At 45.9% G+C, this 18286-nt stretch overlaps 1 protein-coding gene across 2 annotated transcripts in view; it reads left to right on the forward strand.

Annotated features, from left to right (window-relative positions):
* MAP2K1 (mitogen-activated protein kinase kinase 1) overlaps positions 1 to 18286 on the forward strand; it is a 112216-nt gene that overhangs the window by 41972 nt on the left and 51958 nt on the right. For both annotated transcript variants that reach the window (NM_001257549.1, XM_015142483.3), the window contains 2 exon segments: positions 9550 to 9760; positions 11560 to 11706. In NM_001257549.1, coding sequence (NP_001244478.1) covers positions 9550 to 9760; positions 11560 to 11706 — 358 coding nt within the window.

Here is an 18286-nt window from a genome sequence, read left to right on the forward strand (position 1 = left end):
CTTGCTGACAGATGTGTAGGTGAGAAAAGTCTCATAGTCATTGTTCCCGAAAGAAGTTTCCAGACCCACTTCCAGGGCCAGTGACATATGCAGGAAATCAGCTGCTGCTGGGCCAGGACAGAGCTGGTCTTTTTTTTTAGTGGGGTATGGCGGGAGACAGGGCCGGGGACGTTCAGAATTTATTTTCCAACAGACAGATAGCATCAGCAGGTACAACTACAAGGGTATTTCCATAGATCATACATTCACAAGGCATTAGTTCGACAGTGAGACAGTCACTGGTGTGTTTTGTGAGACAATATCCCACTTCACAGTGTAAACAGGTACTATTATTGTGTTCACTTACCATTCCAGAAGGAAAGGCACACCTTGCCGGGGGGAAGAAAAGAGGGGAATCCCAAAGTAAGTGCAACAACTAAGAGACAACACTTTGGCTACCAGTCTTGGATCCACATTTCAGTCAGGGCCTTCCACATAGAGGGGAAAGACTTTTCTCTCAGAAGTTAGGGTCTTTCTTCCTCCTTTCTTGTTAAACCGAGAGCAGTGTTTTGTTTGCTCAGTATTACATGTACAAAAGGAGATTAGAAAAAAAGGCACCACAAAACCATCTTGAATGTTCAGCTCTTCCTGCCAATACATCAACTCTTAGGTTTTAGACAGGGCCTGGGAATACTTCAGTGTTTGTTTGTTTGTTTGTTTGTTTTTGGTTGTTTGTTTGTTTTAAGTGAAAGCAAGTTTATTAAAGCAAAGGGATAAAAGAGTGGCTACTCCATAGGCAGAGCAGCCCAGTGATCTTAAAATAGGAAAATAGACACTGTGGCTACAAAAAATAAAAAATAAATGAGGTAGAAAAAGATTTCACACCCAGGACTTTCCTTTTCTGACTTCATAGCCTTCATGAGATATTCATCAAGAAGACAAAAAAAAATCTTTATAATTACTTGGCATAAGTCGCACCAAGAAAATTCAACAAAAAAAATTAGCATGTGTACCTGTGATAGGAAATACACCCTTCCATGAGTTTCTTCTCAAGAATGAAAACCCAGTTCTTCAGTAGAGTAGGCACTGGCAAACTAAGTCACCTGAGATTTCCTGCTCAGGTGCCCTTCTCTTCTGGGGTTCAGGAAGAGGAAGGCATCTAAGAAGTGTGGGAAAGGACATTGGCACGCTCCGGGCAGAGCTGGTCTTTCACATTGTGGTGAAACTATTAGAAAGAGGAAAAACATGCTTGTGGCTACTCTGTGCCTGCGAAATAGGTGTGAAGCCATTAGGAGTCAGAAGACCTGGGTTCAACTCTAATAGGCACTTACTCTGTGAACTTGTGCAAGTCACTTCTCTGTAGTTTTTCTTACAGTTGAAATAGGGCAGTTAAAGTAGGTGGTCTTTAAAGTTTTGTCCAGTGCTAAAATTCTGTAATCCTAACATATCCTTCTGTAGTGTTACAAGGATAGAACTCTACAGCTAAATACCAGGGCTGTGCTTTTTTGCAAGCATAGTGGTTAGCTTCCCATGTTATATGGTTTGAAGCCCTGGTCGTTACTTCTTGCCTGCATATAAACCCTATTGATGATTATCTCATCTTGTTTTTCCTTTGAGAATAAATTGTTTGTTTTGTCTTCCCAGGTCTTTGAGAATGCATAAGTTCCAGCACTAGAAGGCCCTCAGTGAAGTAACAAAAGGAGTATATACAGCTAAGGGCAATTTAAGTCAAAATGTGATAATAAGTAAAAAGTGGTTGTAGAAATTAAATGAAAGTGAAATTTTTCTTAAAAGTTGAAATCATCTAAATGTTAAATGCATATTTAATATTGTTTTGCTGTTGTAATCTAATTGGTTAAAAAGAATAACATTTGGGCCAGGCGCGGTGGCTCACGCCTGTAATCCCAGCACTTTGGGAGGCCGAGGCGGGCGGATCATGAGATCAGAAGATCGAGGCCATCCTGGCCAACGCAGTGAAACCCCATCTTTACTAAAAATACAAAAAATTAGCCGGGTGTGGTGGCAGGCATCTGTGGTCCCAGCTACTCAGGAGGCTGAGGCAGGAGAATGGCGTGAACCCGGGAGGCGGAGCTTGCAGTGAGCCGAGATAATGCCACTGCACTCCAGCCTGGGTGACAGAGCAAGACTCCATCTCCAAAAAATAAAAATAAAAAAATAAAAAAATAACATTTGATAGTATTCATTGAGCACCTACTGTGAGCTAGATGAGTGTGGGTGAGCTCCTTTAGTCTCCTGACAACCCCATGATGTGTTTACTGTTAGCCCCATTTAACTGATGAAAAACCTGAAGCTTAAGGCTTTTAAGAAACCTCTCTGGCCAGGCGTGGTGGCTTACCCCTGTAATCCCAGCACTTTGGGAGGCTGAGGCTGGCACATCACAAAGTCAGGAGTTTGAAACCAGCCTGGCCAACATGGTGAAATCCTGTCTCTACTAAAAATACAAAAGTTAACCAGGCATGGTGGCAGGTGCCCATAAACCCAGCTACTTGGGAGGCTGAGGCAGGAGAATCGTTTGAACCCGGGAAGTGAAGGCTGCAGTGAACCGAGATTGCGCCATTGCACTCCAGCCTGGGCAACAAGGCAAGACTCTGTCTCAAAAAAAAAAAAAAAAAAAAAAAAAAGAAACCTCTCCAACTTGACATGGCTATTCAGTGGCCAAATAGGGATTCATACCCAGATAGCCTGACTCCCAGGTTCAGGTCAAGGTACATTTTTATGTATCATAAATGCATAGTTGATGAATTCTCAGAAACCAAACATACCACATAACCAGCCTTCAGATCAAGAACAGGGCATTACTAGCACCCAGGAATTCCCCTGCTTCCCTGTATTAGGGTTCACCAGAGAAACAGAACCAGCAGCAGTTGTGTGTGTGTGTGTGTGTGTGTGTGTGTGTGTGAGAGAGAGAGAGAGAGAGAGGGTTATCGATGTTTATTTTAGGGAATTGGCTTATGTGATTGTAGAGGTCTGGTAAGCCTAAAATCTGCAGGGGCAAGCCAGCAAGCTGGAGACCCAGGGTAGGGTTGCATGCAGTTCAAGTCCAGAGACAGGCTACCAGCAGAATTCCTTCTTTTGGGCAGGTCAGTCTTTGTTCTCTTAAGGTTTTCAACTGATTGGCTGAGGCCCCTTCATGTTATGGAGGGTAATTCACTTTAATCCAAGTTTACCAGTTTAAATGTTAATCTCATCCAAAAAACTCCCACAAAAACCAAAAACATTTTCACAGAAACACCATGGCCCAGCCAAGTTGACACATAAAATTAACCATTGCACACCCCCTCTTAGTTACTTCCCCCGAAGGGTAATCACTTTCCTAATTTATAATTGCAAAGATTACTGTTGCCCTTTTTTGAATTTTCTTTTTTCTTTTTTTTTTCTTTTCTTTTCTTTTTTTTTGAGACAGCGTCTCACTGTTGCCCAGGCTGGAGTGCAAGTGACATGATCTTGGCTTACTGTGACCTCCACCTCCCAGGCTCTGGCAGTTCTCTTACCTCAGCCTCCCGAGTAGCTGTGATTACAAGCACATGCCACCACGCCTGGCTAATTTTTATATTTTTGGTAGAGGTGGGGTTTCACCATGTTGGCCAGGCTGGTCTCAAACGACTGCGCTTAAGTGATCCTCCTGCCTCAGCCTCCCAAAGTGCTAGGATTACAGGTGTGAGCCAGCATGCCTGGCTTTGAATTTTCTATAGATGGAATGACATAGTGTATTAGTCTGTTTTCACACTGGTTTATAAAGAACTGCCCAAGTCTTGGTGACTTATAAAGGAAAGAGGTTTAATTGAATCACAGTTCTGTATGACTGGGGAGGCCTCAGTAAATGTACAGTCATGACATAAGGCAAAGGGGAAGCAAGGACCTTCTTCACATGGTGGCAAGAGAGAGAAGTGCCAGTAGGGGAAATGCCAGACACTTATAAAACCATCAGCTCTCGTGAGAATTCACTCACTATCATGACAACAATGTGGGGGAAACTGCCCCCATGACTCAATCACCTCCCTCTCTCAACACATGGGGATTACAATTTGAAATGAGATTTGGGTGGGGACATAGAGCCAAACCAGATCACATAGTACATACTCTTTTTGTGCCTGGTTTCTTTCACAGAGCACATATACACAATCCTAGAATTTGATTTCCTAGGTAGTTGAAGAGCCTCTCCTAGAGTAACCTGCAGGATTGAGGTATGGGAGGATATAGAACGCCTTCCCCAAGATGTTGTCTGGGGCTATCCCTTGCCAGTGCATCTGCACTGCCCAACACAGATGGGCTAGCCTGGCGTGGAATCTGGAAGTTGGTAAGCTGTGCTTTTGGCACCCTCTGCCTTCCTCTTTCAGGTCCATTTTCCTTTCCTGTCTTACTACTCCCTAGACGCCTAACCCTCAATCCTCAGCCATCCATGGTTTGACCTTACAGAGACCTATGGTGCCAGTTCTCTTTGTTCTCACATTGGCCCTGTCCATTGAAGCTCCTCAGCCCCTCAACTTGAACAAGCCCCCATTCTTATTCTGTACCTCCTCAGATTACCTTCACATTGACAGACTTGGACCTCAGAGATAGACAACTTTTCCCTAACCTCCTCTCCTCCTTCCTGTATACTTTTCTTATGTGTATGGAACTGAGGACCAGAAAGGAAGGTAACTTACCCAAGATCTCACAGATGGGTAAGTAGGGTTAGAAGGCATGGATCAAGGGATTGTATGCAGCCTTTATCTCTAGGTGCTGGTCTCTATTATCTTGGGTCTGTCTCTTCTGCCTCTCCTTCCCTCTTTCCCTGCTACTTGACTTGTTTCCTGCCCTAGTAGCATTCCTGCTTGCCAGATGCCACAGGGGAAGGAGAACTTTACAACTCCCTGGGCTCTCTGGTAAGAACACCCAACTGCACGGGGACCCTTCCTCTCCTTCCTACAGTGATTGGTTGTTATCTTCTTTCCTTCCTTTAATGTACCCTCCTGGCAGAGGCCAGGCCTGCCATTGAGGCTAGAGCAAGGCTCAGGTTGGGAGGCATGCGATTGTGGCCTATTTCTGTTTGGTGTGTGGCAGTTTGGAGATCCCATTTCTTTTTCTGGACATCACCCCCCTACCTCCTTCCATCATTCCTTAGGCCAGCCTCTAAATTCAGTGACCGTCAGGGTTGAAAAGGGCAGTGTGGGGCCTTGAAAGGAGCTCTCTCCTAGGAGTTAGGAGACCTGCCACCAGTGAACTATTTGAACTTGTCCCTTAGGGCCTCAGTTTTCTCATCTGTAAAATGAGGGTTGGATAAGGTGGTCTTCAAGGTCCCTCCCTGGGATACATTTTATGCTGTTGCTTGATTTAAACCACTGAGCCACAAATGAAAGGTTCCAGTTGCAACAGTGTAATTAGACTTAGCAGATGGGTGAGATGAGAGGAAGGACATGTTCTTGCCCATAGGATTATCCTTTCCCACCCATTTCATTGCGCCTCCCTGGTGTTTTCAGAAAGCAAATGACAACCTTTGTTTTTCTCTGCATTCCCATTCAAACCTATAATCTTCTTTTATCTTGATGAACTTGTATTTACCGTTAGCCATGATGCAGAATTCACGTTACAGTGTGTGGTTTTATCTCTGCCATGGTGATTGTGATGGAGGGTGGAGCCGATCACAGCTGGTCCCTGGAGAGAGGGCTGTGTGTGTCAGATTTATTGTGCTGGAGCTCCAGTTTTGTTTTGTTTTGTTTTTAAATCCCCAGTGCCAGTTTTGCTGATTTCAGTTAAAACTAAAGATTGTGAAGGGAGACAGAGACAGGTTCATGCCCTCTGAGTTTTAGAGATTGGTGATACAGTTGTTGGGTGAGGGCCCTCGCTCTTATATCCTTTGCTTAAAACATTTCACCTTGGAAAGGCAGAAATTAGCCTTGTTGAATATCTCCCTCTGCAAGAGGAAGAAATACTGAATACTGTTACATTATTGATTGATATCTTTTTAATGAGTACTGAATCTTTATTTCACCTTCAGATAAAATGTTTCATTTTTCATTCTCTTAAAAAAAACAAAACAACAACAACAAAAAAACCCCTGAGTATTTTAAGAATAATTAAAGGAAAGGCACGTAGTTTCTGGATCCTGCCGTTGCTGCCTTGGCCTCTCCTCCCCTTTCTCCACTTCCCCTCCCTTCCCCTCTATGTTAATGTATAAATGTGTCAAAAATTTCATGCTTCTTCCATTAGTTTCTATTTTGACCCACCCCAATGAATGAAATAAGCATGGAATTGTTACTCCTATTTTACAGAAGAGAAATCCTTATTTTTTTGTTGGTTTTATTTTTAAGTTCAGGGGCACATGTGCAGAATGTGCAGATTTGTGAACATAGGTAGACCTGTGCCATGGTAGTTTTCTGCATAGATCATCCCATCACCTAGGTATTAAGCCCAGCATCTATTAGCTATTCTTCCTGATGCTCTCTCTCTCCTCCAACCGACAGGCCCCAGTGTGTGTTGTTCCCTTCCGTGTGTCCATGTGTTCTCATCATTCAGTTCCCACTTACAAGTGAGAATATGCAGTATTTGGTTTTCTGTTTTTGCGTTAGTTTGCTAAGAATAATGACCTCCAGCTCCATCCATGTTCCTGCAAAGGACATAATCTTGTTCCTTTTTATGGCTGCATAGTATTCCATGATGTATAGAAGAGAAATCTGAAATGTGGCATGGTTAAGTGATTTGTCCATGGTCACACAGCTAGTTGATGAACAATTTGGGATAAGAATCCAGGACTCTTGAATACTAGTGATTTGTTATTTTGTCAACACTATTCCATCTCCAGTCCTCACCCGTACACACCTGCCATTAGGAAAGTCTTTGCCACCCCAGCCTACAGTCTTTGTCATTTCTCTCCCTGGCCACCTTCTGAAAGTACAGGTCAGAAGCCAGTTCCTTAGCTGGTGGGGTGGGTTGTTAAGTGGCAAGATATAGGAGGTAGAGGAGGGAGAAAGGTAGCACAAAGCCCAGACTTAGGTTTTCCTCCAGAAGGTGTAAGAATTACTTATTTCAGAGAGCCAGGAAAGTGAACAGAGTCAGCAATCCCTTTTCCTTTGCAAATTGGTTGAATTTCTGTGGCAAGTATTAGCTGCAAGGCAGTGTTAATCTGCTCCAATCTGCTCCAGTAGATCCATCATCAGATTGATGTGCAAAGGAGACAGGATTGTCTCTGGTGCAAAGGCCTCTTTGTGTAGGGCACACCATCCTTATGTGTGATTGAGTCCTGGTGTGTTAAATGCCTCACACTGGGATGTTACCCATGGTTGTCAGGTGCCTCCCTGGAAAGTATTGAGCTTTTTGAAGATAATATAGCATCATGTTAAGGTGAGACATTTGTTCTCTCTGCCTGAATTTGAAACCTGGCTGTGCCACTTGGCAGCTATTTGACCTTTGACATCTTAGTTCACCTGTCTGTGCTTGAGTTTGCTCATCTGTTCCAATCGGGGTTGTGGGTTAAATGACTTAATGAATGTAAAGCACTGAGGAGAGTTACAGTGTTGTGAGGAAAGCAGTTTTTCTTCCATGCAGCCGTCCTTCCCTTCCCCCATCATGCACTTTGTGTGTGTGTGTTTTGACAGCTTTTGGAATCTGCATCTCTAGCTGGCCTGCTGAGCCCGTCAGGCAGCTGTAACCTCATTCAGGTTTTAGCCGTGGGGTCCATCCACATTTGACATGTGTTTCTAAATGTGGTCCTCAGTAAGCTCCTTTGTGGGGAGACCTGGGAGAAAGGAAACCAGAGAGTGTGCACTGTGCACCCCCAGCCACACATGTTCTGGGTTCCCACACCCTAGGGACTGGGGACACTGCAAGACATAGCTGAACCTTGGATGAAAATATTGAGTAGCTGTCTCAGTTTGCTTGGACTGCTGTTATAAAATACCATAGACCAGGTAGCTTAAACAACAATAGTTTGTTTCCCCACTGTTCTGGAGGCTGAAAGTCTAAGGGCAGGGTGCCAGCATGGTTGGGTTCTGGCAAGAGCCTTCTTCCTGGCCTGCAGACAGCCGCCTTCCTACTGTGTGCTTGCATGGCCTTTCTTTGATGTGTGCAGCGGGTGGGGTAGGGGGAAAATCAGTGAGGAAAATCAGCAGCCTTGGCCTTGCATCTTCTTTGGTCCCATGCATGATGTTATTTGTAAGGCAGTGTCAGATCTCCTCATATGTGGAGAGGTGAGTCTTCGTTTCCCTGTCTTCTAGAGGTTTGGGATAGAGGGTGTGAAGGAAGAGCAGATTATGCTTGCTCTATCTTTTAAGCTCAGAACTGGGGTGTGTGTGTTGACAGGAACACCAACATGATGATGTATAACGAAGGCCTGTCTTGTCAGCTCTGTCACTCCAGCCACCCCACACGATTGTCACTGACACGCTTCACCTCCCAGGACTTCAATTTGAAACCCAATGAAATCCAGTGAAACACAGTGGAAACTCTCTTACCACCTTCCTGTTAACCAGCTCACAGGAGTGATGAACACTTTTCAGTTCCCTGGATGAAACACTCTGAGCAATGCCCACAGCATGCACTGCAGGAGGCTGCTCTCTGCCATACCCACCCGCTTCAGCACCCACTGGCTGAATTATGTGCTTACCAAGAGCCAGCTTGTTCCCAAACCCATTTGTTCAGCTGTAGCTGGTATTGTAGTTAAGTAATATATTTAGGTATCAGATAAACTGACGAAATATAACTTCAAATGAAGTGACTCCCCACCCCCCCATCAACACTAGTTAAAAGCTGTGGAAAGACTCATAAGTCCAAGTCACTAAAACACATTACTGTCAAACTAGATGAACATTAAGATTGTGGGAAATCATAAAACTCTAAAATTTTAACGTTAACCAGCTTTAATGAATCAGGAATAGGAAATTGTCAACAATGTATTATATTCTGGTCCATGTAAGAGGATGATGTGGACCTCTTAACCAGTGGGTCCTCTTTGGACCCTTATTCAGAGTCTTGCCCTATGTTAAAGAATGAGCGAATGAATGCATATTTATATACATTATGCAAAAATAATAACTTTAGATATATACTTTTTATGATTTTTTGCTGTGATTTTTTTGATTAATCTGGTCCAATATAACCTGGACCTGATTACATTGAAAATGAGGATTTCTACTGTTGTGATTCAGTTTAAAGTTGGTTTGATTTCATTTTAGTGAATTTAGGGAATTTTATTTTGTGTATGGTAAAAACAGTAAAACCAACAGTAGTGGGGCTTTTTAAACTGGAGTTTTAAAGCGAATTAAGGTGGCTCATTCTGAATTTTAGTAGGTTCTTTGGTTCCTCTCATTGACTTACAACATAGTGAGAAAGACCTAATTTTTTCATTTTATAAATAAGGAAATTGAAGCCCTGAGAGGTAAAGCATGTTGGTGATAGTCATCTGGGGTGGCTGGAGTGAAGTGGGCAGAGCCACAGTGGGAGGGGGCCTATTCTCTAGCCTCACTCTTTGATTCTCTGTCTGGCCCCAGAGCTGGAGCTTTCCATGATAGGAGTACTTCTTTGGGTTGACTTCTCTGGTGACAGTATTGACTTGTGCTCCCTGCTTTGGAACAGGACCAACTTGGAGGCCTTGCAGAAGAAGCTGGAGGAGCTAGAGCTTGATGAGCAGCAGCGAAAGCGCCTTGAGGCCTTTCTCACCCAGAAGCAGAAGGTGGGAGAACTGAAGGATGACGACTTTGAGAAGATCAGTGAGCTGGGGGCCGGCAATGGCGGTGTGGTGTTCAAGGTCTCCCACAAGCCTTCTGGCCTGGTCATGGCCAGAAAGGTGAGTTTGCCTTGATTAACAGGTAATTGAATTATCTCTCAGGGTACCTGGAAGCCTGGGGACCAGGGTAGAAGGAAGACTGACTTTACTCAATACCTTTTTGTGCTGTTTGAATTTTTTAATTTTTTTTTTAGAGTTTCGCTCTTGTTGCCCAGGCTGGTGTGCAACCTCCACCTCCTGGGTTCAAACGATTCTCCTGCCTCAGCCTCCTGAGTAGCTGGGATTACAGGCATGCGCCACCATGCCTGGCTAATTTTTTGTGTTTTTAGTAGACAGGGTTTCTCCATGTTGGTCAGGCTGGTGTTGAACTCCTGACCTCAGGTGATCCGCTCGCTTCAGCGCCACAAAGTGCTGGGATTACAGGCGTGAGCCACCGTGCCCGGCCATGCTGTTTGAATTTTGAATGCATGTTATTTATCAGATTATGGATAAACACACTAATGACTGTGTTAGTGTGTTAATCCCCATCCCATCTGGAAAATAATGACTCTTCTTTAACCTTCTGTGTGCTGTGGAAGGAATGCCAAGGTACCTGTTTATTGCTTATCAGGTGCTGGAGAAGCTGCTTTCATTCGCCTAGCCCCCGTGATGCACAAAACAAGGATTTCAAGTTGTTTCCCACTTGTGCTCCAGCCCTGCCAGTGAATCCCCTTTATCTTCCTGCATTACAGCATCTGAACTCGCCATCATAGGATGTACTTGTAGAGCTGGACTTCCCTTTCCTGTCTACCCTTGGTCCTCTTTTGGAATATAGCCCCTTTTGCTCCAGAGAGGTTGGGCTCTTCAATGTTTTTTTGCACATTGTGTTCACTCCCGTGCCCATAATTTTTTTGTGTGTGCTCTTCCTTCTGTCTTTTCAAACAATACCCATCTTCTAGGTCCACCTCTTGTCTAGCTTATACCAGGTGCCCCAGCCCACACTGGTAACCACTGCGTCCATGTTCTCTGACACTCGCTGTCTGTGGGATTTTTTAGAAGTTCAGCCTTACTGCGTAGCTGTTTAATGTGACTGTCACTTGTCTCCCCAGCTGGAACAAGGGAAAATGTTAGGGTGACATAAGGTAGCACCTTAGACTTTGGCTCAGTCTCAACCACATCAGTCTCCTGAGCTCAAGGAAGAATCTCTTGGGCAGCCTAGGTTAGCATACCTGAGTCCCTCATACCCTTCTACTTTCACAACTCTTGAGTGTGAACCAAATCCTCAAGGTCAATTTCTCTTCTTTTTTTTTTTTGAGACGGAGTCTCACTCTGTCGCCCAGGCTGGAGTGCAGTGGCCGGATCTCAGCTCACTGCAAGCTCCGCCTCCCGGGTTTATGCCATTCTCCTGCCTCAGCCTCCCAAGTAGCTGGGATTACAGGCGCCCGCCACCTCGCCCGGCTAGTTTTTTGTATTTTTTAGTAGACAGGGTTTCACCGTGTTAGCCAGGATGGTCTCAATCTCCTGACCTCGTGATCCACCCGCCTCGGCCTCCCAAAGTGCTGGGATTACAGGCTTGAGCCACTGCGCCTGGCCAATTTCTCTTCTTATCTGAGCTCCAAAGCCTCTCTCAGAGTGAGCCTTCCCTTAACTTTGTTCCTGTCTAGGCTCCCAGGAGCCGACGTACAGCTGGGACAGCCCCCAGTGCCAATGCCTGCCTTAGTACAGTGACACTCAGTTCTTGGTTGAGCAGAAACTTGTTACAACTTAACCTGTTTCTCCTGTCTCTACCTTTAAGAGCTTAAACATTTAACAAGACTACATCTTTCGTCCCTTCTCCCTCTTTCTTTCATAAAACCTCTCTTTCTTCTGCCTTTCTCCAGCTAATTCATCTGGAGATCAAACCCGCAATCCGGAACCAGATCATAAGGGAACTGCAGGTGCTGCATGAGTGCAACTCTCCATACATCGTGGGCTTCTATGGTGCATTCTACAGTGATGGCGAGATCAGTATCTGCATGGAGCACATGGTATGTGACACCCTCTCAGCCTCTGGAGCAATGGCCTTAAGAGTTTGATGGCTCTGACCTAATCTTTGGTCTGGGAGGTGACCAGCTGCCTCCCTGCTGCTCCTGGGATCCACATCACTATCTGAGGCATCTGGGAAGTCTGACCGTAGAGCTTGGGATATTCACAAGATGTCAGACCTCCTTTCTAGGTCCTTGCCTCTCTTCAAAGAAGTGGCAGTATTCCTGGTGGGTGTACCTAGAGCACCTCTCGTAGTTTTTTTTTTTTTTTTATTCAGATGACCCTAAGATGTGATGTAAGTAAAATCTGGTAAATAACAGTTTAAATCCATTTCTTGTGTACAATGCTGTATGCTAGGTGCAAGGCTCTGGGATTATGAAGATGATATAATCTACTGTAAGGGCAGCCTCTAGAGTTTCTCTGGGTTTCTGCATGATGCACATTAGTGGAAGGAGAGGGCAGTGGAGAGAGAGGGCATTCATAGGCTAATTAATTATATGCGTGTTAGCTGCCAGTCATTTTACCACTATGTGCTTGGAGTCCCTCCTTTTCTTCAGATGTAAGTCTTCCAACACATTGTGCAACTTAGGGAATTCTTCAAGTGTTGATCTTTGCTTTATTCTCCCTGGGCTGATGGCCTAGAGATGAGGGCTGACGTGAGTCTGCACACTTAGTGGCTCTCATGCTTTCAGTCCAGTATTGTGTCTCTCAGGTCCTACCCCATTTTCTTCCTGATACTTTAGACCTGTCCTGACCTCTAGAATAGGGGTCCTGGTATGCAGCCTTAGTGAACTTTAGAATAACTCTCCTGGGAGGATTCTCTACTTGTGTCTCCATTATTTTGAACCTCTCTTCGTTGTAATGATCACGAAGTGCTGCATCCACTGTTACAGGCATCTGCCGACATTTGTGGGTGCCATATGGAACCTAAATCCTAAAAACATCTTCTGCACATCTAAAGGTTAGAGAAAGTGCTTGTTCCCTCTTTCCTCAATGTCCTCAATGAGAGCAAAGCATTCTCTGTGGGAAGCATATGAACATTTCTGGCTTGGTTCTAGTCCTTGGCCTGGGCTGCTGATTATTTTCTACTTGGGTCCTGGCTTCCCCTCAGGGAGCTGTTTCTTATCCCTTGGGTTTCTTGTGTTCTTTTTTTTTTTTTTTTTTTTAATTTTATTTATTTTTATTTTTCAGGGTGATGAAGGGTCCCTCCCCCCTTATTTTTTTGGGACTGAGTCTCGGTCCTGTCGCCCAGGCTGGAGTGCAGTGGCACGATGTCGGCTCACTGCAATTTCCGCCTCCCAGATTCAAGAGATTCTCCTGCCTCAGCCTCCAGAGTAGCTGGGATTACAGGTGTGCACCACCACGCCCCACTAATTTTTTTTTTTTTGAGACGGAGTCTCGCTCTGTCGCCCAGGCTGGAGTGCAGTGGCGTGATCTCCACTCACTGCAAGCTCTGCCTCCTGGGTTCACACCATTTTCCTGCCTCAGCCTCCTGAGTAGCTGGGACTACAGGTGCCCACCACCACTCCCGGCTAATTTTTGTATTTTTAGTAGAGACGGGGTTTAACCATGTTAGCCAGGATGGTCTCGATCTTCTGACCTCATGATCTGCCCTCCTCGGCCTTCCAAAGTGCTGGGATTACAGGATTGAGCCACTGTGCCTGGCCCTAATTTTTTTTTTTTTATCGTTAGTGGAGACGGGATTTCACCATGTTGGCCAGGCTGGTCTTGAACTCCTGACCTCATGATCTGCCCACCTCGGCCTCCCAAAGTGCTGGGATTACAGGCGTGAGCCACTGTGCTAAGCCAATCTTTTTATTTTTCTTTCTTTCTTTTTTTTTTTTGAGATGGAGTCTTGCTCTGTCGCCTAGGCTGGAGTGCAGTGGCCAGATCTCAGCTCACTGCAAGCTCCACCTCCCGGGTTTACGCCATTCTCCTGCCTCAGCCTCCCGTGTAGCTGGGACTACGGGCACCCGCCACCTCTCCGGTTTTTGTATTTTTTAGTAGAGACGGGGTTTCACGAGGTCAGGATGGTCTCAATCTCCTGACCTCGTGATCCGTCCATCTCGGCCTCCCAAAGTGCTGGGATTACAGGCTTGAGCCACCGCGCCCAGCCGCCAATCTTTTTATTTTTGTTACATTGACCTCTTGAGATACTAGGAGGCTTCTTCCTTTACATTCACCTTTTTTGAGATACTAGGTGGCGTCCTTATTCTGGAATTCTTTATTCACTTTGAACTTAACAGATGTTGATCACATCTCTTGTGCCCTTGCCATGTCCTCCACTTCCTTCAAGCCTTCCTCCTCCTTCAGAAGAAGATGACACTGGAAATGACTGGGGTTGGTTTCCCATTCTCTTGGCCTATTTCCAGTGACTGCAGGTCAGTTTTTTCCCCCCATGGATTTGACTCTCTGGAAATAGTGAGATGTTCCTGCACAAGTCTCTAAATCAGAAAGTATCTCGAGTTACCGTGGGGAGCCTGAGACTGGGAGGAGAAAATATTTCAAGGGCCAAGCACAGTGTCTGGCACCCGTTCGTTGGTATGTGTTGAGTTACTGAATGAGGGTGGCCGGGATGGGGAAGACCTGGTTAGGCTTGGGGCTTGGTGGGGGAGGGTTAGGCCTTGGAGCTTGCCATAGGACCTTTTGGCCCTGGGTGTACATAGACCCAGAGGGTAGCTGGAACAGTCAGTAGCGGTGGAGAGGCTCAGGTGATGCCGGAGCGTCTACATGGACCATGTAGGAAGCAGCTGTGGCCTGAAGACCAGAAGACCAGGCAGCCATGAGAGCCAGAGTGGCTTTCTGCTTCAGCTTTGGGCACTCTCAGCCCTTCCTTGTTCCTGAGCAGGTCCTCTAGCAGGAAAGGCCCTGCCCTGGCTTCCTCTGGATGGAAAGTTCTGACTGGGCTCTTGCTTCCCTTGGACCTTCTGCTTTGCCTCAGCTTCAGCATTTCAAAGGTGTTGTCAGGTAGAGAGAGCATGTTCGATCGCCACATCCCAGCTTCTGAAGGTCTTTGGTCCTCTCTGTCACAGTCTTTGCATGAGTTTTGTGTCATGAATATTATTTTCCCAACACTTTATTATTAAAATTTTCACAGGCCGGGCGTGGTGGCTCACGCCTGTAATCCCAGCGCTTTGGGAGGCTGAGGTGGGCGAATCACCTGAGTTCAGGAGTTCAAGACCAGCCTGGCCAATATGGTGAAACCCCATCTCTTAAAAAACTACAAAAATGGCCAGGCGCGGTGGTTCACGCCTGTAATCACAGTACTTTAGGAGGCTGAGACGGCCAGATCACCTGAGGTCAGGAGTTCGAGACCACCCTGACCAACATGGAGAAACCCCATCTCTACTAAAAATACAGAATTAGCCAGGTGTGGTGGCATGTGCCTGTAATCCCAGCTACTTGGGAGGCTGAGGCAGGAGAATCACTTGAACCTGGGAGGCGGAGGTTGTGGTGAGCTGAGATTGTGTCTTGCACTCCTGCCTGGGTGACGAGCGAAACTCTGTCTCAAAAAAAAAAAAAAATTTAAGCGTGCAGGAAAACTTGAAGGAAGTGTACAGTCGTAAACCCACCACCTAGATTCTACAACTTATATTTTGATACATTTGGTTTACCACATATCCATTGCTCTGATCAATTTTGGGGGATGTATGGGGTTTTGTTTTTGGTTTTTGTTTGCTTGTTTGTTTGTTTGTTTGTTTTTGAGGCAGGGTCTTCCGCTGTCGCCCATGCTGGAGTACAATGGCGTGATCTTGGCTCACTGCAACCTCTGCCTCCTGGACCCGAGCGATCTTCCCCCCTCAGCCTCCCGAGTAGCTGGGACTACAGGCACATGCCACCATGCCCAGCTCATTTTTGTATTTTTAGTAGAAATGGAGTTTTACCATGTTGCCCGTGCTGGTCTTGAACTCTTGGGCTCAAGCAATCCGCCTGTCTTGGCCTCTCAAAGTGCTGGGATTAGAGATGTGAGCCACCACGCCTGGCCCTGGGAATGCGTTTTGCAGTAAATTTGTGTCATCAGCATTGGTTGAGCCCTGTCTTCTAAAGCACTCAGCCGGGGGCTGATCTTCCCTAGAAATGAGCCCTGTGTGTACTGCCCAGTCTGAATGTTGAGACCCAAGGAGGGAAATGAATGCTTCCCGATCAGAACAGGAATGCTTTTGTCTTTGGGGAAGGAGATTCCTGCTCACGTGGTAGCTGAGCAAGCGGAGAACTAGGGACCCAGAGTTGATGGTTCTTTTGCAGGAATAAAAGCTTTTGAACTGTTATTTTTGTAAAGCATTTGTCTGTTCCATAGAAAACCTTCACAAAAGCACCATTGACTTACTTAATAATTGGCTTCTAAAAATAAGCACAATTTCAGCAGCTTAAGGCAAGGACTTGGCAACAGTGAATTAGAATTAGAAAGTTGTATGGTTAGTTGCAGGCAACCCTGGGGAAGCCTGACTGGCTTATGCCCCTTACATTTGGTAATTCCATTGTTCACATTATACTCTGCTTGTAGCTTCGTGGAGTTTGTTAAAGGGAAGAGAGCCAATGTTTCCTTTTTGTTTTAAAATTAACTAATTAATTAATTTTAGAGATAGGGTCTTGCTCTGTTGCCCAGGCTGGAGTGTAGTGGCATAATCATAGGTCACTGTAACTTTGAACTCCTAGGCTCAAGCAATCCCCCTGCCTTAGCCTCCCAAGTAGCAGCTAGGACAATGATGTGCATCACCGTGCCAAGCTAATTTTTATTTTTTGTAGAGATGGAGTCTCACTACTATGTGGCCCAGGCTGGTCTTGAACTCCTGGCCTCAAGCAATCCTCCTGCCTCGGCCTCCCAAAGATTTGGGATTACAGGCATGAGCCACTGCACCTGGTCTATTTTTTCCTTTTTGATAAAGATATTTCTCCTACCATCCCCCAGGGGAAGTGTAAACCAAGACAGTTACGTGGGCTGTCCCCTGTCCTAGGCTGCATTTGGGGTCAGTTGAGAGGTAGTGCTGGCTGGGCACAGTGACTCACACCTGTAATCCCAGCACTTTGGGAGGCTGAGGCAGGAGAATTGCTTGAGCCCATGAGTTCGAGACCAGCCTGGGCAACAAAGTGAGACTCCCCATCTACAAAAATAAAAAAATAAAAAATACCTGGGTGGGGTGGCATGTACCTGTGGTCTCAACTACACGGGAGGCTGAGGCAGGAGGATCACTTCCTCCTCTGAGCACCGTTCTCTTCATTCAACTGTTTGTTCCGTGTCTTGGTTCAGAGGAGGATTTAAAGTGCCTTACCTCTTACGAATATATTCTGTCTCCCTAAGCAGAGAGTGTGTTCTATCTTTATCTTATAGGTTTTTTTTTTTTAAAGTAGTTCTTACATTTTTTAAAAGTAGTTCTTACATTTACAGAGGCATTTGATAAATGATAGAGGATGATGATAACTGCTCAATATAGATGGGATACTTTAGAAAATCCCATCATTGTTTGAGTTTTCAGGAACTAGGTCTACCTCTGAGGGTAATTTTTTTTTTTTTTGAGACAGAGTCTTGCTCTGTTGCCCAGGCTGGAGTGCAGTGGCACGATCTCTGCTCACTGCAAGCTCCGCCTCCCAGGTTCATGCTGTTCTCCTACCTCAGCCTGCTGAGTAGCTGGGACTACAGGTGCCCGCCACCACGCCTGGCCAATTTTTTGTATTTTTAGTAGAGACGGGGTTTCACTGTGTTAGTCAGGATGGTCTCGATCTCCTGACCTCATGATCCGCCTGCCTCAGCCTCCCAAAGTGCTGGGATTACAGGCTTGAGCCACGGTGCCCGGCCTCTGAGGGTAATTTTAAGTTGCAAGTGGTAACTGGCTACATCTGAAGCCACAGGGGAACTTAACCTATTTCTGTCTTGATATATCAGGATCCTCTTAGCCAGGCATTTCTTCAAGATCGCAGGTTAAAATGTAGAACCCGGCTGGGCGCGGTAGCTCAAGCCTGTAATCCCAGCACTTTGGGAGGCCGAGGCGGGTGGATCACGAGGTCAGGAGATCGAGACCATCCTGGCTAACATGGTGAAACCCCATCTCTACTAAAAATACAAAAAACTAGCCGGGCGTGGTGGCGGGCGCCTGTAGTCCCAGCTACTCGGAGGCTGAGGCAGGAGAATGGTGTAAACCCGGGAGGCGGAGCTTGCAGTGAGCCGAGATCGCGCCACTGCACTCCAGCCTGGGCGACACAGCGAGACTCCGTCTCAAAAAAAAAAAAAAAAAATGTAGAACCCTTAATGGGAGCCCCTGGTGTGTGAGCCCTGCAGAGCCTGGCTTCATACCATACTTGTATCCTCTCTTGTACTCTCTTTCCACTGCCTCTGTCCAGCACCCTATTCGTGTCATCTCTTCTCCTTACCAGTCTCTCTGCCTCCAGAGTCTTGTCTGTCTCCCTGAGCTGCTATGATTCTTATCTTTAAACACTCAGGTTGGATTCCTTTACTTCTGCCTCCATAAAGTCAAGTCCCAGTTCCTAGGTGGGGTTCTGGTCACAGCTGGCCATTTCCAGCTTGATCTGTCACTACATCTCTTCTTGCACCAACAGTGAAATGACCACATCATCCCAGGAGTACTC

Source organism: Macaca mulatta, chromosome 7 (genome assembly GCF_049350105.2).
Source record: "Macaca mulatta isolate MMU2019108-1 chromosome 7, T2T-MMU8v2.0, whole genome shotgun sequence".
Lineage (NCBI taxonomy): Eukaryota > Metazoa > Chordata > Mammalia > Primates > Cercopithecidae > Macaca > Macaca mulatta.